The sequence below is a fragment of the Lissotriton helveticus genome, chromosome 10 (genome assembly GCF_964261635.1).
Source record: "Lissotriton helveticus chromosome 10, aLisHel1.1, whole genome shotgun sequence".
Lineage (NCBI taxonomy): Eukaryota > Metazoa > Chordata > Amphibia > Caudata > Salamandridae > Lissotriton > Lissotriton helveticus.
This window is the reverse complement of record NC_136071.1, coordinates 173,528,622-173,555,969: the sequence shown is the minus strand read 5'-3', so window position 1 is coordinate 173,555,969 and position 27,348 is coordinate 173,528,622. Positions and strand designations below refer to the sequence as shown.

General features: G+C 46.5%; 1 protein-coding gene across 4 annotated transcripts in view; it reads left to right on the top strand.

Annotated features, from left to right (window-relative positions):
- The window catches only part of TNRC18 (trinucleotide repeat containing 18), a 204,223-nt gene that overhangs the window by 70,941 nt on the left and 105,934 nt on the right, over positions 1-27,348 (top strand). For all 4 annotated transcript variants that reach the window (XM_078665022.1, XM_078665019.1, XM_078665020.1 and 1 more), the window contains exons 6-9: positions 14,457-14,559; positions 17,167-17,372; positions 18,362-18,508; positions 25,279-25,463. In XM_078665022.1, the coding sequence (XP_078521148.1) occupies positions 14,457-14,559; positions 17,167-17,372; positions 18,362-18,508; positions 25,279-25,463 (641 nt within the window). The remainder of the gene's footprint in view (positions 1-14,456; positions 14,560-17,166; positions 17,373-18,361; positions 18,509-25,278; positions 25,464-27,348) is intronic.

Here is a 27,348-nt window from a genome sequence, read left to right as displayed (position 1 = left end):
TTAGGACTTGCCACTGTACTCTCGGTTGCTTGCCACCCCACGCCAGCCGCGTGAGTGCCTGTGTCAGAGTCTTGAAGAAGACCTTCGGCAACGTCACCGGGATGTTATTGAACAGAAACAGGAACCGTGGGAGGACAATCATTTTCATCAGGGCAATGCGTCCCGACAGAGATAACGGTAATCTGCACCATCTGTCCACATCATCAGTCAGTTTAGAAAATGCCACCCCATAATTTTCCCTCACCAGGATATCAGGGTCAGGGTGCAATTGTATACCCAGGTAGCGGACCGGGTCATCCGACCACTGCAGTGGATAATCCATCCCGAACTTGCTCGTCACCGGGGTCAGTGGAAACGCAACAGATTTATTCCAGTTTACCCTCAGTCCAGATAACGCTCCAAACTGCACTACTTCACGCAGGACAGAGGATAAGTTGCGCTCCGGGTCTCTGACATATAAAAGGGTGTCGTCTGCGTACGTGGATATGCAGATCTTGTAGGTTGGGAAGCTGATTCCCTCGTGACTATGGTATTCTCGCAGAGCACACGCCATGGGTTCCGCGACAAGTGCATATAGCAATGGAGAGAGAGGGCAGCCTTGTCTAGTGCCCCTACGTATTGCAAACGCATCTGACACCCTGTTACCTAGTCGGACCCTGGCTTCTGGTTCATAGTACAATGCTCCTATCATTTGGAGGAAGGGTTCACCCAAGCCCAGTTTCCGCAACACTCTCGACATGAACGGCCATTCGACGGAGTCGAACGCCTTTTCCATGTCCAAGAACACTGCCAACGCCTTACACTCTGGCTTCACGTGCTGCATCGTTCCCAGCACCGTACGTATGTTATATGTGAGGTTCCTAGTGGGGATGAAGCCGGCCTGTTCCGGAGCAACCAGTTCCGGGGCCAAGAGAGCGAGGCGCGTCGCCAAGACCTTGGCATACAGTTTAGCATCGACATTGATCAAAGAGAGTGGCCGATACGAACCCCGTTCATTCGAAGGTTTCCCTGGTTTTAGAAGAGTAATAATAAGTGCCTCCCGCATGGATGGGGCCATGCTACCTTCCAGGCATATGTCGTCGAACAGTGTCGAGAGGTAGGGTATCAGTTGGTCTTTGAAGGCCTTGTAGAAGCCAACCGTCAACCCGTCAGCCCCCGGGGCACTGCCAGATCTCATGCCGTCCAGAGCCTCCACTATTTCTTCCCTCTGAATAGGCATCATTAGAAATTCTCTCTGAGCGTTCAACAGTTGTGGCATTTTGATGAAACCTAAGTAGTCGTCTATCGCCCCCTCCATACCGGTAGATTTAGACTCATAAAGAGAGGCGTAGTATAGTCTGAACTCGTCAAGTATTCGCTCCTCGTCAGTAAGTATCTCTCCCGTGCCCGACACTAATTCGCCAACTACAAGCTGACGTCTTTCGGTGCGGACCAGGGTGGCCAGCAGGGAGCTAGGTCTCTCGCCCTCGCCATAAGTGCGGGCAGTAGCGTATTTACCCATGTGTTTAACTTCCCTGTCGGCTTCCTCATTATATTCCGACACCAGCAGTTTAATCTGATCCAGTGCTTCCCCAGTAGGGTCAGCGAGCTGTTGCTGTTCAAGGTCGGCCAGCCGGGATTCTAGGTGCTCTAGCCTCTGCCTGATGGATTTAAGGACGCTGGAATGTTTGGCCATCGCCACACCGCGCACATACACCTTAAATGTCTCCCATAACGTCTGGAAGTTATCCACAGAGCCCACATTAACGTCAAAGAAGGTTTGGATCTCATCCGCGAGCTCACCCCTGAACACCTCCTCTAGTAAGGAATATGGGGGGAAGCGCCACGTGAAGGGGGGGGAGTCTAGGCGACGGAAGTTCAATGATCAGGAGAAGAGGAGAATGATCTGACAGCGTGCGCGGAAGAATCTGACAATCCCTCACCCTATTAGCTAAAAGTGGTGTCGCAAGCCAATAATCTATTCTCGTGTGAATGTCATGGTAGGCGGAATAGTGCGTGTATCCCCCTCTGGCATGGTGTCTACTGCGCCAAACATCCAGTAAATCCAGGCGCACCATTGCAGTCTGTAGCACCGTGGCGGCTGCCGACGGGCTCCTGTGAGGTCCCGTTGATCTGTCCAGCAGCGGGTCAAGCACCAGATCGAAATCCCCACCCCAGAGCATTCCAGAACATTCATACAACCTGCATTTCTGAGCCAGTGTTGAGTAGAACTCCGGGGAGTCAAAGTTAGGGCCATATACATTCACCACCATGCAGTCCAGACCCCTGCCCTTGCACCTGCAGAGTACATACCTACCCTCAGTGTCTGATTCCAAGGGCGTTAACTCGAGTTTGGAGCCAGGGTTCGCCCAAGTGAGAGTCCCCCGTGAGTGTGTTGTGAAGCCCGAAGCTACACTACAATTTGCCAGACCCTTGTAAGTGAGCATTTTACTGGTCAGGGGCAAGTGTGTTTCCTGTAAGAGGGCGAGATCTATGTGATGTCTGCGCAAATAGCTGAGGACTTTGCGTAGCTTTCTGAAGTCATTTAAGCCCCTCACATTCCAAGTTAGGACTCTCAAGCGAGCAGGTTCCGGCCCCCTCAAAGATGTGAGCTCCCCAGTATCATTCCTATCCACCATGATAGATTGTGGTACAATCGGGCGATAGACACATGTAAACCCCAGTAGCATACTCAATGAAGCGAATCTGAGAGGGAGCAACAGCAGCATAAACAGTGGAAAGTTTCAGCAAAGCTCGGCAAAGCACAATTTCACTTATCCAGAAAAACAGCCCGGATTCAAAAACAAACCCCAACATTCCGCCCCCCTCCCACAGCTGACCCACCCCAACTCGGCCACGCAGGTCTCCATCCCACCCGCCCCTCCCCGACCACCAGGTCAATTGCCCCATTAGCCAACAGCGCGTGGGCGAAGGTAGCCAGCCAACTCAGTCCCAACCAACAATTCACAACTCTGGTGCCCAGTGCCCCCACCCCCCGTCGCGCACCACCAGTAATGCGTCGTCACATCAACCTGAGCAACAGTATCTTCATTTTCCCCCAGCAATGTCAGAAAATCTCCCCCTCCCCACTCCAAATGCAGCCATCACAGCCCACCCAACATCAACAGTCCAGCGGGACGTAACAGGCACTGTGGGTGTGGGCCAATGCAACAAATGGAAAATAACAGTGCCATAGCCCCAACCCCTCTTATCTGTAACATCACGTCTGTGCAGGACGGTTCCGGATCTAGGTCTCTCGAGTCACCCACGACCACCGTAGGAAAGTAAAGTCCACATTTGTAAAGCGCACAATCACCCGTAAGGGTCTCTAGGCGCTGGGGGGCCGTCGGGAAGATTAAGCGAGCTATTGCCCAGAGTCACATGGTGCTGGCTGACCTGCCGCCGGAGCCGGGGATCGAACCGTGGTCCCCAGATTCCAGCGTCAGTCGCCCTGGCCGCGGCGCCACACCTCTTGGAAGAGTGGGCGATCACCGTACCACATGGCACACTTCGCAGAGTCACTCCTGGTCGTCCATACGTTGCTGATCTGCTTCCTCTTGGCTTTCTGCCTGCTCTTCCGGCCTGTCTCGGGCCCACTTCTTCATGGCTTTTTGCAGCTCCGCAGGGTCCGTGAAGATATGAGAGTGGCCCTTTCTGTTGACACGAAGCTTGGCCGGGTACAGCATCGCGTAATCGAGCCCCATGTCTCTGAGATGTTTCTTGTGCGGCGCAAAGTGTTTGCGCGCCTCCTGTACCCGAGCCGTGAAATCCGGGAAAATGGAGATCACTGATCCCTCGAAGTGCAGATCGCCTTTGGCCCGCGCCAGCCGAAGCGCCGTGTCCCTGTCCCTGTAATTCAGCAACTTCGCGATTATCGGCCGTGGAGGGAGACCCGGATTAGGCCTCGGGCCCAACGACCGATGTGCGCGTTCGACCACGAACATTGCAGAGAACACTCCTTCTCCCAGTAGCTTGGTGAGCAGGGTTTCCACAAATAGCTCCATTCTACCGGTCTGAGTGGTCTCCGGCAGACCAAGTATGCGGAGGTTACAGCGACGTGACCTTGCTTCTAAATCCTCTGTTTTGTCCTGCAGAGTCTTGATCAGCGTCTCTGCCCGGCGTCTCGCTGTGTCCAAGTCCGTCTGAGCCTCCTCCACCTCCGTTATGCGCCGTTCCGCCATGTCGTGTCTCTCCGTGTGCTTGTCAAGCCGTTCCGCCATGCGGTCCATTCTGTAGGACATGGCGTCCATCTTTGTCCCCAGCGCCGTGATATTTGTTTGGATGTTTAGTTCCATGGATCTAAGCATGGACTTTATGTCCGAGTTTTCCTCCGGCTGCTCCCCTGCTGTCTGCACCTCCTCCTGGTGGATCTGGGGACTCAGCACCTGCACTCGTCGCTGTGAAAAAGGGAGCTTGCTCTGTGTCCTGTCTCCCTTCCCCATGCCGCCCTGCGTCCTGTAATGCCCGCGCCTCTGCGTGGAGGAAGACCAGCCTGTAAACAACCCCCTGCTGGAGCAGCCTTCCGACCTCCAATGCGGCACGCCTGGCACACGCAAAAGAATGTCCGCCACCAGGTAAGGGTCTCAGCCTAGCCGGGGGAGCTGCAGGCCTGTCCCCGCCTGGAACCGCGATTGTCAGCAGCTACTCGGCAAGGCCCGGGCCACGTGTGAAGTGTCCTGGAACGCACACCCAAGTTGAGTGAGAAGCTGGAGGGCAGGGGGAGCCGCGCAGTCCCGGGTGTCTCTGTGTGCCGGCCTCAGGAGACCGACAGTCCCCGAGCCGGGCGCTAAGCCAACGTCCCACAGCAGAGGTAGGGAGGGGGGGGGACGCAAGTTCAACAGCACCGCACACCCTCTGTCCAGCGGTGTGCACACCTTGTCCGCGCCGATCTGCGTGTCCCCGGACCCCTAAGGCCAATGGAATTCTCGCGCGCTCCCCACTCTCTCCACACAGTCTCACCGTCCGTTGTCTCGAGGAGCAGATCCGTGGTGCAGTCACAGGCAGCCGTAGACCCCAATGTGTCTCTCCCGTCCTGGCGCCGACCTTAGCAGGAGGTCCGACCGCCCCCCGGGGCGTCTGCCCGTGCGCTGCCGCACGTCGCGTCACGTATCGCGGCCTCGTTGTTACCCGAGTCCGTGGATCTCTGGCCCTCACAACGCCTCAGAGCCGGCCAGCCAACGTCGTCGGAGCAGTGTGGAGCTTCACCAGGACGGGTCCGCCAGGTCACCGCACAACCCGCAATGAGCAGGGGTGTAGGGGAAGTTACAAAGTGCAGGTTGATGCAGGATATTTGAGGATAGAAAAACGGTGCCGACGGAGCTCAGGGACTATGCGGCCATCTTCCGCGGCTGCTAGCTCCGCCCCCCTCTGGTATCTGTCTTTTTGAATTGTTGCAACTCTATTGGAATTGGAATCCATGGCCGAGCTTACTCTTATATTCAGAAAAAGTTTGTTTGACTCGGAATGGTAGTGTACACATTTTCATTTTGAGTTCTTTAGAACCATGTGTAAATACTGTTATGATGTACTAGTCTAAAAGTGCTTCAGTCTGTGAGGCAATGTTAAGAATCATATCTTTAAGAGCTCCTCGCTGACTCCTAACACCGTGGTCACCTTGCCCATCTACATGCAAGATTACATTTTAGTTTCATATTCATCTATGGCCCTTTTGTTTAATGACGGGGTATTGTACAGATTGAGGATGCCTGGTTAGCGAGGACCTGTGATTGTGTACAGCATCATGAACTGTGTACAAAGGAGAAGTTTGATACTTGCAAAGAGATTGATTGATGGATGAAAAGTCATATGCCATCGCTGTGCAGGTTCTGGCTTGGCAGAGCTCCTATTGTTAAGTAACTAACTTAAAACACAACACCGAGAGGGAGAACTTGGACCGATACCCTGGGAGGATCTTAACCCTGTCTCCCAGTCGTTTATTAGATGTTTTGCAAACCTTATTGGGGACACGCTGTGAAGAGTCTCATCACCTCCAGCAATAACCAAAAGCAATGACCAATAACGCACCACCCACATTTACAGCAGGAAGGAGAAACTCTTCAGATAAGGGTCTGAACTAATCGTCAGTTCAAGTCGTTGCCTCCATCTGTACACCAACATTTTATGTACTGCAAAGTGACATGGCAATATTATAGAAAACTTCTTAAATTATTAAAGTGACTAGTAAGCGCTAGAAGCATCACCCGAGCTAAACAGTGTGCAAGGAGCAGGCTGCTACCAAATACTGGGTCACCCTAACTAATTGCACTACTATGACCTATGATATGAAGTAAGTCTGCTTTTTTGAGAAGATCCATTACACGGGTCCTAATTTATAAAGAAAATGTAAATGATCTTGTAGCGGAGGTCACACATATTTTTCTAGAACTGGATTTTTTTTTTTTTTTTTACAGTATTATGGTCATGCCGGTGGAGTGTGTGACTAGGATTGTACACTGAAGTAAATGTACTTGATTCCACCATTCTTTATTCATTAATACAAAGCCTCCAGTCTATTAGTTGGAGAAATTAAAGCCCATTCTAATTTCGTTATTCAATCACAGCGCCGTTTGCCCATAGTTGTCATTTAATCTGCCAAGCGCACAGACGTTGAGTAAAGTGAGTCCGAGCATTTTTCCTCAAAGAATTAACCATTAGTCAAACGTGTCTTGCTCAGTGTAGGAAAAACAAAAGAATGAAATTGTGTTTAAAGAGCTGCTTTCTTCAAAAGACCAGTGATATGACACCTTGATCATCAATAAATAAGCCCTTCAACGTGGTTATCGGAGCAGAATGACAAATTGACCCAATTTTAGCCATTGTGTTACTCAAAAGATTTGATTTTTTTTTAAACTTTGTTTAATACATACTTATAGAGGTTTTTAGCCAGGCCTTTATCAGTTGATTTAGTATTGTCATTTTTTCCACCTGCTACAGCATGAAGCAGCCCTCTTTAGCCAATGGCTAACTACTGGGAGTGATGTAATTTTTCCCCTTCACAAGGAGCACATCCACACAAAGTAGGTCTCTTAAGTGGTGCCTACAGATTAAAACGGCGATGTGTGCATTTTGCTTTTCGTCCATTTTCTTTAATTTTCTTTTTTACGAATGCCGAGCAGTTTCTTAAGTTTTGCAAAAACCTTGATAAAACCAGCCCTGACAAAGTGAAAAGACTGGCAGCCAATAGACCTATTATCGTTGCCAGTTCTTGTTTAACACAGTCTCCTGACCAAAGTGCTTCGTGAAATGTGCTTTTAATTTTTATTTTTTTAAAAGGAGATGCTCTTATGGTTTTCTATGTTATTAACCACTATTTTGTGAACTGAGTTCCTCATAGTATGGAGTAAGAATGGTCCGTGCCACGTTGATTACATTTGCTACCTTCAGCTACAAAGCACTATCCCTCCACACACACCTTTATACCTTTCCCCCATGAATAATCCATGATCTTGTATGATGCCAAGTGCTAAAATGTTTCAAGGCCACTTGACTGGGACCTCGTAAGGGAGAAATCATTGGTGTCAACAGAACCCTAATTTCTTCAAATGATTCTACAGTGCAAACTAAAATTTAGAATTGGTCTCGAGGATGACTAGTTTGTAGCTAGAGGGAGACATTTTTGAATTATTCTGCTTTGGGGTTAGTTTGGTTCAGTGCCACAAATCTCTGCTTTTCTCTCGCCACCTTAAAAACATTATCCGAAGATTGAATCCAAGATTACTTTTGAAAGTTTGCAGAAGTGTGGGCAAAACTCTTTTACAACAACCAGCATAAGTAAAGAGCAAAATCATCCCTACTTTCCCACTTTTCTACTCTTGTGTCCAGGCTAGAGTATAAAAGTTCACTAGAAGAGGACTGGGTTAAAAATGTGAACGCCTCTTCCTCGGTCTGTTGGCTGACCACCAGTCCTCATCCCAGACCACAAACGTTGCCTTGTCCTTTAATGCCATGACAATATAATTTAGTAATCCATACTGGAATCACTGCTAACCTCCGGTCGAACCGCCAGTCTATTAACATGTGCTTATGTCCTTTCACAGACCATCATACATTTTCAGTTTTTTTCCAGCTATGCTGCTCTCACCTCATTTACTTTACTCCTTCTGTTCCCACTTTTGAAGATGAATGTAAGGTTTATTATTTGTTCCCTCATTCATAGTTTTCCCATGGCGTCTTGCCATGGTCTACTACTTTGCAGCCAGTTCAATAGATATTTACTGTCTTGGTGCTTAACGTTCAGGTCTGGTAGCATTGTGCCCTGCCAAAAACGCAACATTGATCATGGCTGGTGCGACAGCTTGGAAAGCATGTACGAGGTGCATCCAATTCAGGTGCAGATGTAGGGGTAGCACGCTTGTAATGCTAAAGGCGGTTCTGCGTGCATGACGCACAAAGAATGAAAAACACCCAGCAACGCCACAGATTGGCCACACTGGTGAATGGCTTTCGCTTGAGGTAGGGTGGGTTAACAATTGGCATTTATGGACAGACATTTGCAGGGTTCTTCAGTTGGTGTAGAAACACATAGATCAACTTCCAATAGCTGGAGACAGTCTGGTTGCAAGAGAGGAGGGAATTAAAGATTTCAAATGCCGATTTCCTTGCTGTGTAATTAATTGCGCCATGTATATTTTGATAATTTGTATAGCTGTTTTTGCATGTGTAGTGCTAAAGGTTCTGGATGAAATTGTCAACGCTGCAAGCGGCTACCCACTCCATTGAGCCCAGATCCAATCACTGGATTGTAACTGCTAAAAAGAAAATATCCGTAAAACATCGAGTTTAGACTGCAAAGTTTAGACTGCAAAATAAAGAAGTACTAACTACCAAGCCAAGTAACGCAAAAATCCTTTCAGTGGCGTAAATACAAATGGGAGGATGCACACTTCGGGGATTAGAGAATTGTTTTTGTACATCGTATGTAACTTTTAACATTTTTTTCTTCAGAAAAACCTGGGTTTGTCAGACGAAAATTTGATGTTCGGCAACATCCATATTTCCCACAAAATGGAACCCAGTTTTCCCCCAGTGCTGCCCATGCACAGATGCTGATGGAACTTGAACGCAGTTCATTTAGGTCATTAGGTCACCAAACTCGTGCCATCAATTTTCTACACGTAATGGCAAAAAAAACCTTTGCACTACTCTCTGGACCCCATTATTAATTTAAGACAATGGTCTCTTGAATACATTAGTAATTTAGGAAAACCGTCTGACTAGCAGTGAATAGGTTTTAAAAATTATTTTTGCATTATTTTTAACTCCTACATCCTACTCACCAGGTACAGTAAAATTTTTACCGCCGATAGTTTTGTTTCCTTTTATTCCAAGCAGCCAAATAGTAATGTAGTTAGTCTCTCTGCCCATTAATCTTTGTGGTTTAGGGCAGAAGATGGTTGCCGCACCCACTTCCCGTCTCCTGCTTGCTTCATACCAGGAGTAGCTCTGGCAGTGGTCCACTCTCCAGTTCCAACAGCATGTCCCGCCTCATTTTTAGGTCTCTCCTAGGCAGCACGTATGCGCTGCTCTAGGAGGGCCTTTAGCTATCGGTCTGCTCATTTTCAAGCACATACTCGTGCTTGTGGCGGCATCCACCTTGAGGGAGCGAGCAGCGGCGTGCATGCTAATTGGCTGTTGCTCACACCCGCAAGGCGGATGGCGCCACAAGCACAAGTGTGCTTGAACACAGATGCTGCTTGTTTTGATGTATTTTCTGTTTGAAGATGTGCAACAGCGCTCGGCAGGGTACGCGGGGCAGACGGAAAAAAAGCAAAATAAGGAATAGAAGTTAAAAAACAAACGCTAACAAAAAAAATTTTACTTCTGCTTTCGCTCTTCTCTTGATAAACTCCTGACACAGACACAAACACTCTTTCTCTGGCAGTCTTTGCTTTTTCCGCAGTCCATTCCCACTAGGAGGTCAAATTAGCATAACATGAATTAACTACTAGAAACTCTTTGGGGGACCATCAGCGCTGCCGGCTGCACGTTTCCGTACAGCGATCACTTGAAACCCCAACAGGTATGTACTATTCTCTTTTCATTTTTGCCTGTTTCCCCCATTCTTCGTGTCCCAAGTTTCATTTTTATTTACATCATGTGCTGAGGAGGACACAGCTGCATTTTAACCAAACACTCGCAAGAGATGAAAACCAAACCATCTTCCTCCACAGGGGATGGCAAAAGTTCCTTCATGTGAACTTGTTTATTCAGTTTATTCAGTATTCGCTCCACTGAGATGCGAGCCAGTCACTCACAGGGGCGTTAAAGCAGCGCCAGAAATACAAGGAAGGAATCGGGGACCGGTGCCATGAAAACGCGGCTCAGCAAACAATATTAATATTATGCTGGTTCACATTTCTTTAGTAGAAAAATTTAGAAATCCCTATCTAGCAAGACAGCAGATAGCTGTTTTTAGTACTTATGGAAGTGGTCTGGTTTGAAAGGGATAATATTCTATACCATTATGTATAGGGGGCAGATTTACCTACTAGGTGAAGCACTGTACTCCAACTTAATGAACTTAAAAACGCACTCAAATATACCAAACAGAGAAGTTTTTTGTCATTAAAAATGATCATAAGGATTTATTTACCTCCCAATTGGGTTACAATCTAACACGTTATCACAAATAAAGAAAAAATAAAAAACCACTTAACATGGTTATACAGTATCATATAAAAAGTCAAAGTTAAAAAGAAAACAGTCGACGCAGCGTTTCGGTGCTTTTTCTTTTTTCACACCTTCTTCAGGACCTTAAAACATTTGACTCCATTATTTCTGTGTTTTAAAATTGATGCATTTCAAAATAATTCCACACGTATTTGCGAGATGCTCAGGTATTTCAATTTCCTTGAGCTATACTCTTAATATAAGCAACTCTATGTTATATGTACACGGAGGAGCCACCATCAGTCAGGGCGGAACTTCTTATAGTCTTTGAACCTTGTTGTGATTTTGGCCGATTTATTATGGACGTCCTCGAAATTATATGGTACACGAACCAAATGTCAGGATTTCTTTCATACAGGATCCAAATATCTTATGTCTCAAATGTGGCCTCCCTGCTCCTCCGTGTTGTCTTCCTGAAGATTAGAAGAGTCACATTTCTTTAGTACATTTTTGTAGCATAAAACAGAACATAAGGATTTCTTTAAAGATGGACCAAGGACAAATATGTCTGTGGGGTTTCTGTTACTCCTGCCTAATTCGTTCTGTCTTCACCCCCTCCAGCGATATTGTATTGCCCGCTCTCCTCAACACAGAGCACTGCTATGGCTTGGTGTCAGGCTTATTTTCCTCTCCTCTGCCTCGATCCTCTACACTTTTTTTGGGCAGTCAGGTGTGTTGGATACATGTGGTAAGCTGTCTGTAAGGCATTGTTTAAGGACTGGAGTTTTGTTTTGGTTTTGGGGAGCTAGTTAAACTATAAACTATTTGTTCTCTGCAACTAGTTACTTTTACACATTAGGTTGATTTTTGGATAGTGCCTTCTGAGGGGGGTCAATCTGGCTTGGTCAGCCTGTGGGAGAAAAGTACAAAAAGGGACAAACATTGGCAAAGCCAATGGGCCTGGCGTTGGCCACCAGCCTTTTGTTTTATCATGGTTTTTGCAAAGCTTTATTATTTGGGAACCTGTTGGGACTAAATGCAAAATGTTTTATTTTTTTGTCTCTGCTCAAATTACCATAATACTGTCCGGCACTGAATGAACAAATGAATGAACACCAGCATAACTGTGTTATACACATAATTTTAGTAAACCAGAAGGTCTTTGCTGACACAGATTTTAAAAAGCCTATCGATCTGGCACTACTAGTTTCTTGTCTTTGTGAAAGAAGGCATTAAAGACGAAGGGCAAGAAAGAACAAGCATTGGCATAGCCAAGAGGTCTCGCATTTGGGACCTTTTACAAGTGTTTAGCCATGCAACATTTGATGTTGTTGCACCAAGGATATTGTGCTGGATAACTAAACACTTATAAGGTCCAAAACGCGAGACCTATTGGCTATGACTGTTATTGTTTCTATTGCTACAATGTTGGACTGCAGCTTCGTACCACAATTCATTGCGGAGACCCACCTAACATTGGTGGCACGCCGCACCGAAGATGTTCCAATATGTATACAATTTCAACTAGGGCAAATGTTTGTTAGTCAACTAGGGCAAATGTTTGTAAGTTTATCAAACCTTGTATGACATCCTGTTGTAAGTAACCAACTAAGACATTTCTGACTCTTCCACGTCTGCTAATTCCACCTAAAGCTTCGCTATTTTTGGACTGACCATTTTCTAAATATTAATTTTTACATACACGGGTTGAATGAAATTTAAAATGTTTTTACATTGTTTGACATTCCTTAATCAGAAGCTTGATCCCCGCCTCAGCTAAGTAATTTCGATTTTGATGCTGTGATGCAGACTCCCAGGCACATCCTAGACTATATTGATACTGTTTTTTTACCACCACCCAGGACCGCTTGCCCATCTTGGGAATTCCAGTCGTCATGTGTTCCCTTATAAGGCTCCTTTCTCATTCTGAAAAGCCAGTTCACAATTTTGAGGCCCCAGCAAATCCTGTGATTGTGTACTTGTGTGCTTGGTAATTGACTAGAGTAAAGACAACTTTTCAATGGGAAAGGATTACTTCTAATTGAACGCTGGCATCTGCTCTTGTGTGTCCACCCAGTTAGTGTGGGTTCCCTGTGGGCTGGACCTGGTATGTAGGAACATACGTCTCCGAGAACCTTTGCGGTCAGAAAACTGTTGTACTCTCAGTTTGGCCTGCGTCCCAGGTTGTGGACTTCACCACAAGGGTAGTAAAGGTTATAACATGAAGTAGATCTCCCACTGAAAGGTTAAGTAAAATGGCTTCTGTAGATTATTCCACCTGGAGAAATTGCAGAGGGAGGATAAGAAATGTTCCCAGCGTTGTTTTCTAGTCTGGTGTATAATACCAAGAGAAGGAGGACTTCCTTTTTGGTTTGTGGTTAGGAGTAACAGCCTTTTTTTTTAGAAAGGAACAAGTCTGGCAAACTTGGGCATTGAGTAAGCAAGACTAAGCCAGAGAAATGAAGCAGATAAGGGATTTGGCAAACTAAGGTAGGTGCTGGGAGTTTAGAAGGTGATGTACGAGTGTACTGTTGACTGATATTTCACATTCTGCTGTGAATCTAACGCTAGGAGACCAAGTAATTGGTGATTGTATGCTATATAAAAAATCAGAACACTTCTATTAAAACTTTAGCGGAACTACTGTTAGAGTAACACGTCTTACTGCTGATAGAGTTGGACCATTGACATGGACTGTACTGAGAGCGAGAAGCATCTGATACGAAAAACAATCAAGTCATTTTAAAAAGGCAAGTCTTCACATAACCTAGAAGTATTCCCAGAGGTGTAGCTTTTGGATTTCTGCTGTTTTTGGATCTAAATCCACATCCTCTAACACCCTGCCAAACTTATTGTCCTAGTGAATAATTTGAGAACAGATTGATTTTGGTCTGTAATCGGTACTGGCAAGAGCTCAATATTAAGTTGCTGTGTTCTGTCACCAGGTAGTACATGATCTTGCATATTGAGAATTGGGGAGTATGACTGCCTGTGCTATCGGGTTATCCTCTTAAATCCGCAGATAATTGGACCACATTTATCCTACAGACCAGTCCGTGTACATCGTAGATCACATCTAATCCTATTCATAGTCCGATTTCTGCACTGTGTTGTCGTTGAGGAGTCCTTTTTTGCAATCAAAGGTTCTGGTTGATGCTTTTGCCAAGTGGGCCCCTTATTGGAGCGGTTTGTCAATAACCATAGATGTTCAATGCCTGTGTGTATGTATATTTATATGGTAACCCTTTATGCTTGTGCTATATGTAGTCCTTAGAAAATGTTATTATTTAGCAGCTATTACATTTCTATCGGAAACCCTTTCCATGACTGCAATGGAGGCACATGTGTAGCTAATTCGGGAAAGTTAACCTGATTTGCAGAAATACTAGTTTAGGTTTTGATTAATTACGCCTATGAAGTGATATGGTTGGCAAAGTTAAAAGCAATCTAGGGCGCACTATCCAACCACTAAGTAAAGAAACTTGAAGGCACCTGGGGTAACATTTTTATAACGCTTTGGTCTAGGTCGTTTTTAGGCCTTTTAAGTGGCAGCAGATGTCTTTAGTGCATTTTTAACAGAAGGGAGAGATCCTAAATGTGGAATGCTAGATGTTTGAGTTACGGAGGCCTGGAAGGTAGAAGGGCTTGAACTTAAAGGTATCAAACGGGACTTGGGTGTTGCTAGAAGGTTGTGATTGGTAGGTCTTCAGATCATTGTTGATGTGTAGTGTGAGGAGGGATATGAGGTAGCTATGGGCCAAACCATTTGCTGCTTTGAATGCTAGTGCAGGTAGTTTGTATATTGTCCCGTCCTAAATGATGATGATGATGATGATGATCAAAGACTTTTATGAATTTTCTTCTCCAAGGGCCTGGTCGGACAGAAGATGACACTGGAGATGATCGCAGTCGACACCGGGACGACCGCCTCCTGGCTGGACGTTTGGAACGGGACCAGGAAAAATTACTGAGGTGAATGCAGGCGGGCAGAGCGTGGGGAGGAACCATTCCTGGAATTTTTGGGTCGAAACCTTAATGTTTAAAGAATAATCTTTTCTCCATAATTTGTTAATCCACATGCTCTCTACATTTAGCCATATCTTTTAAACCAATTATCAAACCCTCATTTCGGGTTGAACCATGGAATTCCCAAATCTGTTTTTATGAGGTCCTGCGTATTTCGCAAGTTCCATTGTTTGTGATCAACCCCTCTGAGCGGTCCGATTTGCATCTCTCTTTTCACACGAATAGAGCTCTGTGCTCACACCTAGTTCTTTTATTCTGTCTGAGCCTTTTTTTCCTTGAAGATCTCAAAGTAAACATTCTTTGCTTCTGGTGTCGGTTTGTGAAGCTGAAATTGTTGCACCTGGTGGAAGAAAGATTTAGTGTCTAAATATTTGAAGAATTGTAGACTGTTAATTTCCAAAAATAACTGGCTACTAGGACGACTTGTGTGCATTGCACCACCGTTGGTGTGAGTTAAATGGTAAATTGAGCCCTTTGACAATTTCTATGCAAGTGTGAATCCTAGTTACTAAATACTTCACACCATGCCCCAGCATGTAGACATACGTGAAAAGATTCATGCTTAATAAAAATAAAAGAAGCCCTCATTGAATCAATTTATAAATGTAGTCCGGTCTTAATTGTTATGCCTCCAACAAACTTACAACAAATCTAATAATCAACTGCAAAATATCCTCACACTGCATACTTATTTGCAGCTTTTAAACTCTACTGAACTCTGGTCTGCGAAGTAGTCCTCAAAGTGAAAAGGCACAGAGCTGGCTTCATGCTACAAGACCCTACCATTGAGGGAATCTGTGCCTTTATAAAATACCTAGAATCTAGCGAGCGGGGCTTACACAACTACATATTTTTTGGTTTCCAACCAATGCGGTTATTAAATTGGAAAAGAGTAGGTTCAGTTCAGTTTGGAGTTGAATTCCCATCATGAATACAAATATTTCCATGATGCACCGTGTATTCATGTTTTTAAATGGAGATTTTGCTTCCATTACCATATGCACGTCAGTTTAGTTAATTCTTCAGATGCATATTGCTTGCTCTTTGTCCTTATGCAGAGTACCAGAAGAGAGCACTTTCTTTCTTTCCTAGCTTGTTTATGTGCAAGCAGGCTAGCAAGCAGAGATGATAATGTGAAATAATAACTTTATTTCACAGAACAACAACTCTAGCTGCAGCATAGCTCTCCACAAAGATCTTTCCAACCGTCTTCAGCTTCTCTCTTCAAAATACAACGCTCTACATTCCCATTCCAGTATTCCCCAGGGAAACCACATAGAACAGCCAGAGGTAGTAGAAAGAATATACCATTTTTAAATCTGCAACAATACCACATATCCCCCTCGCATAACCGAGAAAAAATATTAGTGGAAAATAGTTCCGAACAAATAATTCGAAAAGGACACTCCTAAAATGACAATTCGGAAAACAGTTATACAAATAACAAAAGCATGCCCCCCCCAACAAAACGCCCTTAATACAAGTTACATTATTGATGCCAATTCAGTTAAAATTCCAAATTTTCCCATTCTCCAGTTCCACAGCTCATGTGAATATTTTCACCACACAGAGGATTCCAGTAAAATTAGAAGTTATTTGTTCCATTGGCGAATTTGACCTTCACCAAATCACCCACTTTGACTCTTGACCGTTTCACAGACTTGCACAAACCAAACTGATTGTTTCTTTTTTCTATTGTTTCTTTTTTCTTACAATAGTTCTCTTTTCCTTCCTTCCTCGGTTTCCTAACATTTTCGTCACTTGAACTGTACAGACGTACCCAGGAAGGGCATAACATATTACAAGGTTTGTGCTTCCTGAGCAGTTCAAAAGGACACATTCCGGTTGTACTATGTGGTGTGAACCTATACTCTTCCACTCATCTTCACCACTCCAACCCAGGTATTACCCACAGCGTGGGTAATCTGTATAGCTTCCTTCAATGTACGAATGACCCTCTTAATGCTGAATGACCCTTTTGTTCTAGAATGTTTCAAATTCCCTGGAGGTCCATTGCACTCCATTATTGGTAAGGATACATCTCGGACTTAAGTCCCTAGAAAACACTTCAGTTAAAAACTTCACCACCGATGCAGCAGAAAGTTATGCACCTCTCGCCATTTTGAAAGCATGTCCATAAGGACAAACTCATACTTAGCCACGCCACCAAAATTCAATGGTCCAACCACATCAAATGCCACTTCCTCGCTCTCATCTGTAGGAATTTCATGACAAATCATGGCAGAAGTCATAATTTGTTTAGTCTCCTCACTCACCACAGAGTACCTCTCCACATATATCTCTCCAACAGTCTTCAGCTTTCCCTTCAAAATACAATTCCATTATTCCCCGGGGCAACCACATACAGCAGCCAGAGGTGGTAGCAGAAAGATTTCCTTTAACGTGAAAAACCTGCACTTTGTCTACATTTTGCAGTTTTAGAAAAGTTCCAAAGTGGTTTAAACTGGTAGATCCCATGAGACATGTTCTAGGCTCTAAGCACGTAAAACAATGTTGCTAAATGTGTGCATTTTTTTGTTTCTCTTTATATAGAGAAAGCAAAGAACTGGCTGATTTTGCACGTCTTCACTCTGCTGGCTGTGCCACAAACAGTTTGAACTCCAACCTGATGGTGACAGGTGGACCGTCACTAACTGGCGCAGGGCGCTGGCCTGTCGACCCTGCCTCTCACCTCTCAGGTCCCCATTGGCTACCCCGGACAGGTAGTCCATCCATGTGGTTAGCTGGTCACCCATATGGTAAGCAGCAGCATATTAGCTGTTTTAAAATCTTAAGTGACTTCGGTGGATCACTGGTCTGATTGAACCAAACTTGTGGTTATATTTGGGTGTGATTCGACTATTTTGAAGTCATGATGAGTGTGTTCGTAGATACTAATACTATTTGGGGAATAATTGAGCTGCCTCTCATTATATGGATGTCTGTTGGCTGCAACTGAGTTCCTTTTGTTGGTTTATTTTGAATAAGATGGCACACCGTATTTAAGCAGTTTTCACACATCATTCTCCTTTAATGGAAGAGTACTTGTAAGCTTACGGGAAAGCAACATAAAAATGAACTACTAGTTCTTTGAGCCTACAGAGTGGGTCTACCCTTTTGGCGCCTAGCTGAGGTACTTAGTGTCTCTTAATGGATGGTATCCTACGCCTAGTACACATAGGTTCTGAAATGAAGCTGTTGAGGGCCTAAAAGTTGAACACGTCAAAGTTTAATTAATCAGTTATTTCAGCACCCCAGTTGCCGGGTGGATGAACTGTGTTTAACGGGGCATGTTCAGATACATTTATGTATTCATTACAATCTAATTTCAGAAGCTGAAAAGAGTGGGTTTTGCGTTTTATTCCTTTGCCCAGATATGCAAACCTATTAGTGGAAGGAAAGACATTTATAGGGTTTCAGAAACTGACCTGTGATTGGGCAAACAATTGATTTTCGTTTGTATTTTTCTAGATAGTTTATGCTCCTCTGTAGATGACTGTCGAAATCCTAACAAAGTCAGCCCACATCAAACGGAATTTTGGCAAAGCATGATTTGGATTTTGTCTCCAAATTAGTAACTTGGTTCAGGCCAAGCTGTCACGTGACATGTATGTTTGTACCTCAGAAGAATTTATTGTGGCTAACGTTCACACAATCCGTAGTCTGTCAATCCATTTATATACAAATATTTTTTTTAACATATAGAGTTGTAAAGTAATGGGCGAATGCGGGTTGTTTTTATTTCTAGGTTTGACTCCGCCTTCCTTGCATCAAGGGATGGCACCAGGTTTCACATCCAGCATGGCTGGCTCTCTCCCTGCAGCCTACCAGTTTATCAGAGATCCTCAATCTGGGCAGTTGATGGTGATCCCAACTGAGCACATGCCACACTTTGGTAAGTATGAAAAGGACGATCAAGTTAGGAATGGTACCGGCAGGTCTTCCATCATCCCTTTGGAATATTTATAGTAAGCAGACAAACCTCTTTGACTGCCAAGCCAGTATCACTAAGGGGGAAAACATTGCTGTGGTTATCCATTGTGAAATAAATTATGTAGTTATCTCACTGCCTAGCTATATAAAGAGTAATGTGTGCACATAATGTGCTTGTGCAGCCTTCAAACCCAAACCTCACCTTTGTTGCAGTTCCAAAATATAAAATTTCAATATTTGTACATCCTCCGTATATTTTCAGTTAGTTGAGTGTAACCGATCAAAACTCTACACTCTGGCCTAACTTAATTTAATAATTTAGCTGTTTTATTGGATATGAATGCTGCACTGTGGTTAACTATATATAAAATGTTTGAATTAGTAAAGTGATGCATGAGCTTTAAGTTTTTTTTCTCTCTCAATCTCAAAATGAGTTCATGACTGCATGACATGAACAAGAGTTTGGGTCTTGCTTTCCTAAACGCAGGAAGCATGTTTGTACCAGAGTAAAAGCTGCCTGGATGCCAACGTATTCAAATCCGCATTATAAGTACTGTTACTTTAGGTCTCAAAACGTAGGCAGCGATGAGTTCACTGTTTTGTCCACCCAAATTATTATTATTTTTTTAACTTTGGGATACCATCGTTGTCTCTGCCTTCATGTATGAGTTAGCCAGGCTTTTCTCCCGCCTTCAGCCACCATGTTCTTGGAGGCAGGTGCAGTTTGCTAGTAGGCTGGCTAGCGCCTATTCTTTTTCAGTGGCCATTTGGTTTCACTTCTTGTCTCCTGACAACCACTCTAGTTTTATGCTGCCTCTTTTGGTGCAAATTCTTGTTTCTGATAACTACACATCATTTTTCACTTAAGTGAGCATCAGCTGCTTTACACAAAAGTCTTTCTTGGAGCATGGCAGCTGGGTGTTCGTCAAGAAGCACTTCCAGTAGCTCTGATTCCGTTCTTACTATTTGTGGCTCGGAGGCTACATTTTTGCAGTATTTTCCAGCACTCTTGGTTGACTTTATCCTTTTTTTCCACACCTCTACCGTTTCTTCCAGAGCGCTTGTTTGGCGCAAGCTGCTAATTCCATCTGGCATTCTGACAACTTGATTCTTGCAACTTTTCAGAGCTGGCTCTATATCTTGTACTGCTCTGCAGCTGAAAATGCCCGGTTACTCACCGGTAATAACCATTACTCCGAGTCCTGGTCTCCCCGTCCCATTCCTGATACGTGAGCAGCTAGTCTGCTCTACAGAACCCCTACCTAGCTGAGCTGTTGGCACTTCCCCCTAGGATGACGTCACCATCACGTGACTACAAAAGGGGGAAGTGCCGGAAGAATCATCCTGAAAATACCAAAGACAACAGAACGAAACACATACAATCACCCACAGAAAACCCAAACCAGGGAGGGAGGGAAGGGCTCAGGAATGGGACGGGGAGACCAGGACTCTGAGTAATGGTTATTACCGGTGAGTAACCGGGCATTACCTCCTCGTCCTGGTCTCCACGTCCCATTCCTGATACGTGAGCCCATACCCAAGCACATGGTGATTGTAAGAAAAAAACAGACCAGAAGAATGTCAGAAAAACAGGTCCATTTTAATCAATGTAAACAGTACAAAACTACAAATCAAGCACTGCAGACTGGACACTAGTCCCAAAAGCAGCGGAGGCCGCCATCCCCAACTCCAGACGATAATGGGCAACAAAAGTGTGGGGAGAAGCCCACGTAGCAGCATTGCAAATGTCACGCAAAGAGGCACCCCTGAACATGGCCCAGGAGGACGAAACGCTCCGAGTCGACCGACCCTGAACAGAAGAAGGCAGGGGACATTGGACCGAATCATAAGCAGAAACCACTGCGCCCTTGACCCAACGAGACAAGGTGGACCAAGAAGGGCGAAGCCCCAGACCCGACAGGCCGTAGGTGACGAACAGGGAATCAACCTTACGGAAACCAGCCGTACGCTCCAAGTAGATGTGGAGAGCCCTCAACACATCCAAAGAATGGAGAAGCTCCTCAGGAGAGGCAGGAGCCGGAAAAAACAGGGAGAACAATATCCTCCTGACAGTGAAAAGTTGAAATCACCTTAGGGAGAAAAAACTGACTCGGACGGAGAACGACCTTGTCAGCGCAGAAGCGCAAGAAGGGGGGAGAAGCCATCAGCGCACCAATCTCACCAACCCTACGCCCAGAGGTAATGGCCACCAGGAAGATAACCTTGGCAGAAAGGAACTTCAGGGCTACGGAGTCCAAAGGCTCAAACGGGGGACCCGTCAAAGCCCGTAGAACCAAGGGCAGATCCCAAGGAGGCACAGGGAAACGGGAGACAGGACGTTGAAGCAAGAAACTCCTCAGAAGGCGAGCCACCAACGGGGAGACAGAAGAAACAGAGGAACCCCGAAAGGCAAGAACGGCAGCCCATTGCGCCCGCAGGGAAGAAACCGCCAGTCCCAAGATAAAACCATCCCGTAAGAAGTCCAACACCCGCACGGCCTCACAGGAGGCAGGAGAGAGACCCCTCCCAAGACACCAGGTGGAAAAATTCTTCCAGTGACGGGCATAAGACTTCAAGGTGGAAGGACGCCGGGAAAGCTGAAGACACTGGGCAACCTCTAACGAGCAACCCAGACCCAGCAAACTCAACCTCTCAAGTGCCAAACCCCCAGCCGGAGGCGACGCAGGGAGGCAAGACTGAGAAGAGGAGCCCGCAGGGGGGAGGGAGACAGGGGAAACCTCCAATGAGGGCAAACGGCAAAAGTCAGCAGAAGGGGAAACCAAGACTGCCGAGACCACTCTGGAACCACCAGGAGAACCTCCGCCCGATCCAAACGAATCTTCCGGAGGACCCTCGGAATTAAGGCAAATGGAGGGAAGGCAAACAGCAGACCCCCCGACCAAGGAATCGAGAAAGCATCGGTCGCCCAAGCCAATGGAGACGGAATGATGCTGCAAAACAGAGGAAGAAGGGCGGAATCCTCCGAGGCAAAAAGATCCAGCCAAGGAAGGTGGAATCGGAGGACAATCTGCCCGAACAGATCCGGGGACAGACAGAGGGACACCGAGGAGGGGAACACCCTGCTCAAAGTATCCGCAGGCCCATTCTCCTTCCCCGGAAGATAGACCGCCGTCAGAGACAACAGATTCGACTCGGCCCAAAGGCCGATCTCCCGGGACAGGAGAAAGAGAGAATGACACATGCCCCCCAGGTGATTCACATAGGAGCGAACCACCTGATTGTCAGTCTGCACAGAGATCGCCCGACCCCGAAGGAGAGGAGCGAACCAAAGGAGAGCAAGCCAGGCCGCCCTCAACTCCTTCCAGTTCGAGGACTGGAGGGACTCGAATCCGGACCACCGACCCTGACCCTTGGAAGAACCCAGAACAGCCCCCCATCCCAATGCACTCGCATCCGTGGACAACACGACCACAGACTGAGGGGGAAGGAGATCGAACCCCCCCGGAAAGGGAGAGAGGAGACAACCACCACTGGAGATCCGCCCGAATCCCCGGAGTGACAGGGATCAGAGTCTCGAAGTCCAAGGAGGCGGGATCCCAGTGAGACAGGACATGATGCAACAGGGGGTACAGATACAGTCTGGCCCAAGGAAGGAGATGTAGAGTGGACGCCATCTCCCCCTGACTCCGCAACCAGAGACAGGCAAACACCTGCGACTGGGAAAGAAGCCATGAAAGGTGGCGAAACAAAGTCAACTGGCGCTCCTGGGAGAGGAACACCATGCCCAGGTCCATCCGGAAGAAAGCCCCCAGGAACTTCAGGGACTGAGAGGGTACCAGGGAGGACTTCCGGTGGTTGATAAGGAACCCAGCAGATGACACACCTGGGCCACATCCGACAGAGCCTTCGAAAAAGAGGGAGAGACTATCAACCAGTCATCCAGATATGGAAACACCAGCTGCCCCCTGGAATGAAGAATACCCACCAGAGGGGCCAGGAGCTTGGTGAACACCCTGGGCGCAGAGGACAGGCCGAAATGCAGCACCCGGAACTGGTAGTGATGGGTCCCCACAGCAAAGCGCAGAAAACGCTGGTCGGCAGGATGGACAGGAACATGCAGGTACGCATCCATCAAATCCAGGGACGCCAGGAAGCCACCCGGAAGGACCAGAGGCAGGATGGACTGGAGGGTCACCATCTTGAAAGGGCGATGGACGACGAAGCGGTTGACACGCTTCAGATCCAGAACAGGACGAAGATCTGAAGTGTCCTTCTTGGAAACCAGAAAGAGGATTGAGTAGCAACCCTCGCCCCTTTCCAGCGGTGGAACCTCCACAATAGCCTTTTTCTCCAACAGGAGTCGTACACCTGCCAACAAAGACACTCTTCGCAAAGGAAGACGGGGCAGGGGAGTCTGAACAAAACCCGGAGGAGGAGGAGAGGAAAACTCTATCCGGCAACCTTCCGAAACAGTCTGAACCGCCCAGGCATCCGGAACAGACAACCACTGGGCGCGGAAGCACTGGAGTCGACCACCAACGGGTAAAGGCAGACAGTCATTGTGAAGAGGAGGAAGCGGGGGTGGCAACACCAGCAGCGGCCCGGGGCTTGGCACTTCCAGGGGCCCCCCGGCCACGACCCCTGCCTCGAAAGGGCTGAGAAGCGCCACGAGCAGGAGGCCCAAAAGCGCGACGATAACCAAATCCACGCCCCCAAGCAGGAGGACGGATCGGAGCCACCAGCTTGCGGTTCTCCGCGGACTGCTTGACCATGCCCTCCAGCTGAGGACCGAACACCTTAGAACCTTCAAAAGGCAACTTAAGGAGGACCGACTTCTGCGAATAGTCCGCCTTCCAGGAACGCATCCAAATATGACGCCGGGCAGCAATGGAAGCACCAGAAGCGGCGGCCGCCGCCCCCAAATTGTCGAAGGAAATGTCCGACAGGTAACGCACCTGCATCTCCATCAAAGACAGAAGAGGAGTGGCATCCTCGCCGTCGTTCAGCAGAACAGACCGAGACTGGAAGTCTTTAAGGAGTGACTGAACCATATAGTTGGAATATGCAGTCGCCCGGACAGAGAAATTAGAAGCAGCATAGGAACGCTTCACCGCCCCCTCAACTCGCTTATCCACAGCGTCCGCAGGAAGGGCGTCCTCAGAAACAGCCAAACCCTGAGAGGAAAGGCCAGCCATTAAATTGTCCACTTTCACAGCCTGAGGGAATTCATCAGCAAAACCCTCAAGAGGGTAACGTCTGGACAGGAAACGAGGAAAAGAAGACTTGTCCACCTCCTTCCATTCGTGAGACAGCACATTACGCACAGCACCATGCAAAGGCAAAGAATCCGGAGCAGACTGGACATACTGCGTAAAAAAGTCATCCTCAACAACAGCATCCGCAGGAGGAGAAAACCACAAGTTGGACCTCACATGGGCAAACAGTTCAGTGAGCTCAGCACCCTGAACAAAACGACCACGGACACCCTCATCCTCATCAGGACCAAAGTCTTCCACAGGATCAGCCTGCGCATCCAAAGAAACACGAGGCACCTTGGGAGGAGGCCCAGCCGCGTCCCTAGCCAGGAAAGCAGCAGCCACAGCCTCATTAATAATGAGGCGCAGGGCATCCAGAGGGGCCGCAGAAGAAGAAGCATCCGAATCCATAGCGGAAGCAAAAAAGTCCAAACAACACTCCCAATCAGGCATAAACAAGGACAAAAAAGATCCCAACAAGGACCCCAGATATAGCCGAGGACCCGAACACCAGTGGGAGGAGAAAAAACTGGGCCGGTATAAGAAGCCCAGCCAGCCGCCAAAATCGCCCCTTGAAAACGATGCAGGACACCAAATTCCATAGAAAAGCCCCTGCCCGCTAGAGCAGGGCGAAATGGACCGCAGAATGCCCAGGAACGGCCGCTGGAGCAGGCCAACCTAAGCCAGGTGAGCACCACGAAGCACAGAGCACAGAAACGGCCGCTAACGCGAGCAACAAAGCGCCCCCAAAACAAAGCCGGCCGCTAACGCGAGCCGTGAGTAACAAAAATGCCCCCATGAGTAAAGGAAGCCTAATGTAGCTCGGGGGAAGCGGCAGTGAAAACAAGACAGAGGCGGCCGCTAGAGCAGGCCGCCGCATAAAACAAACAAATAGCAGGGAGACTTACCCGTGAAAAAGGAAGCCTCCAGGAAACAGCCCAGCCAGGAACGCGGTCGTAGACTGCAGAAAAAAGAAAACAGGATGATTCTTCCGGCACTTCCCCCTTTTGTAGTCACGTGATGGTGACGTCATCCTAGGGGGAAGTGCCAACAGGTCAGCTAGGTAGGGGTTCTGTAGAGCAGACTAGCTGCTCACGTATCGGGAATGGGACGGGGAGACCAGGACGAGGAGGTAATGACTTGTGAATGATGAGCCTACTCGTGAAAGTGAAGGTACTCTTGCAAGTGAAGGAGTATGTAAAGATCCTTCACAAATGCAAAACTAAGAATAGAGCACAAGTGGCAACATATATTATTCTCATTTACAGGCAGACCATTCTAAGATGAACCCAAACAAAATAATTCAGTTAAATGAATTAAGTTAACTGTTTTTCCTATAGGGAGATAGTTCTATGACGTTGCGAGAAAATAAGCATTGTGTTCAGAGGTTGAAAAATGTAATGCAATGCGCATGCCTGGTTGATCGAAAGTCAAAAATCCAAATGTGATGAACAAGTTTGTCCATCAAGACAGTCTTGCACTGCGGTAACTGGATTGTATCTTTTTGTGAATTTAGCTGAATTACTGGATCGAGCGCCTCCTCTTTGGCCTGCTATGTATCCACATACAAGAAGCTCTCTTCAGCACGCACATCAGCTCCAGCTCCTGTCGCACCAGCAGTTACTCCGGCAGCATGAACTCTTCTTGCTACAGCAACAAGCAGCCCATGCCATGGAGCTGCAGAGGAATGCCCAGCTCGTGGTAAGTTAGAACGACGACTTTTGTTTTGTGTCTTGTATTGCCAATCGGTCAATTGAAAACATTTACACTTGTAATCACAATGTAAAAGTGTTTTAATCCTGCATCAATTACATCCAAATGTACCTCGTAGTGCTAGATTTTCTTGTCCCGAGACATCCTTCAAAGATGGAAAGAAAAAGATTTGAAACACAACTGGAAAATAAACTTGTTCAGCCATCAGTTTTCCACGTGCCATTATTGGATCTTTTTTGTGGTTTTAATATCGTTTTTGTGACTAAAGTAACAGACATATGATTTTTTTTGTAACTAAAAGGCTGGAGAATGTGAAAGTTAATGGATACACCTAAGAGATTGTGGATGCTAGGGAATTTGGATGACCAGCGATTGTCTACAGTGCTATGTAGCAGCTTTTGTTTCAGCTATTGTCTTGAATCTTGCCTTACCGTAATGCTGCTAGTACGATAGATATGTCCCCCTAAATTGGCATCTAACTGGCTTTTTTGACCATCCAGTTATTTGGGAATGAGGTAACTTAACTGTTTTCCAAATACCTAACCAATCTTGGGAAGTCATGCAAGTGTTCTGGTAAATTAAAGTTTTCAAATGTTTAAATGTCCACTAGTCTGCTTTTACTAGGAGTTTTTTGACTAAATGAGTTCCGATGTAAGTGATGGTTGGTAAAATTAGGCATTTCAATCAAAGCTTTGTTTTCAGTCGTGTGTATCTGTATCGAACTTCTTGCAACATCAGAGCACAAAACACAAACTGAGAATGTTCTTGCATGAGATGGTTACAGAGAGGATTTCAAAACGGAAACTGGTAGAGGGAATTGACCTGTTTAGGCGTTCGATAGCGCAGGAGGGGCCGCGTCATCCAACGGACGTGCGAAGCACTACCGAGGTAGTGCTCGGGACGGCTATTGGGCGACCGGCGGACTTAAGGGGACGAGTAGACATTTGTTGCAAGTTTTTATGGCCTAAGTAAGCCATTTACTTCAAATTCACAAAACCAAGCTTGTAGTGGTAGTGGTTCAGAGGAAGGTCACCTACTCTGACGAATATTAGCAGTATTTTACCAGAGGAGGGAATTAAATTCTTTGTGCTCTCAAATAAAAAACAAGTTGTCATAGGCGTGTTTTTTTTCTTTTCTCCAAACGGTTTGTTTTATTTCGCCATCAGGCTCGGATGCTGCTCCGAAGCAAAGTGTTAAATCGCAACAAGAACGCATTTCGGTTCAGTTTTGGGTTCTGGGGCTACATAGACAGTCACTTGCAGTGCAAAGATTTTTCTTTCGAGTTCTCACTGAGTACATCCATACTTCCTTCGGTATTGACTCAATGTTTACCACTAGAAGCCTGAGAGGTGAATATTGAGAATGCGCTGAGGACTTAGTCATGGCGCAAACTCATACTACTTTAGTCCTGAGTGCCATGTAAAATGCGCCGTCTGACTGACCCAATATGTCATTGGTACCTCCTTTTCGGAGCATAATCTACCTGAGAGGCCTGCCCTGCATTCCGTTGAAAGAAAACCCTCAAACAGAATAGAGAGATGGTGGGTGCTTTTTAGCACGCAGCGAGATGGGCTATTCGAAACACCTCAGATCTGTGGAATTGAAAACATCCAGGAGGCAATGGTTATCCAGTACCTGGAAGTCGTCGCACTACATCTACACTCGCGTCATTCATGTGTTAATATACCCAGACTCCCTCGCTGTTTATCAGTCAGGTGAGCCTAATGCCTGGCACACATGCAAACTGCAGTGTCGCTACAGCTCGTACTAGGCTTTACCATAAAAGCCTGCTCTTCAACACTGACGAACCATGCTTAAACTATTGGGCTTGATGGCTTTATATGCAGGCCCTTTCTAAACCCATTCTGCAAGT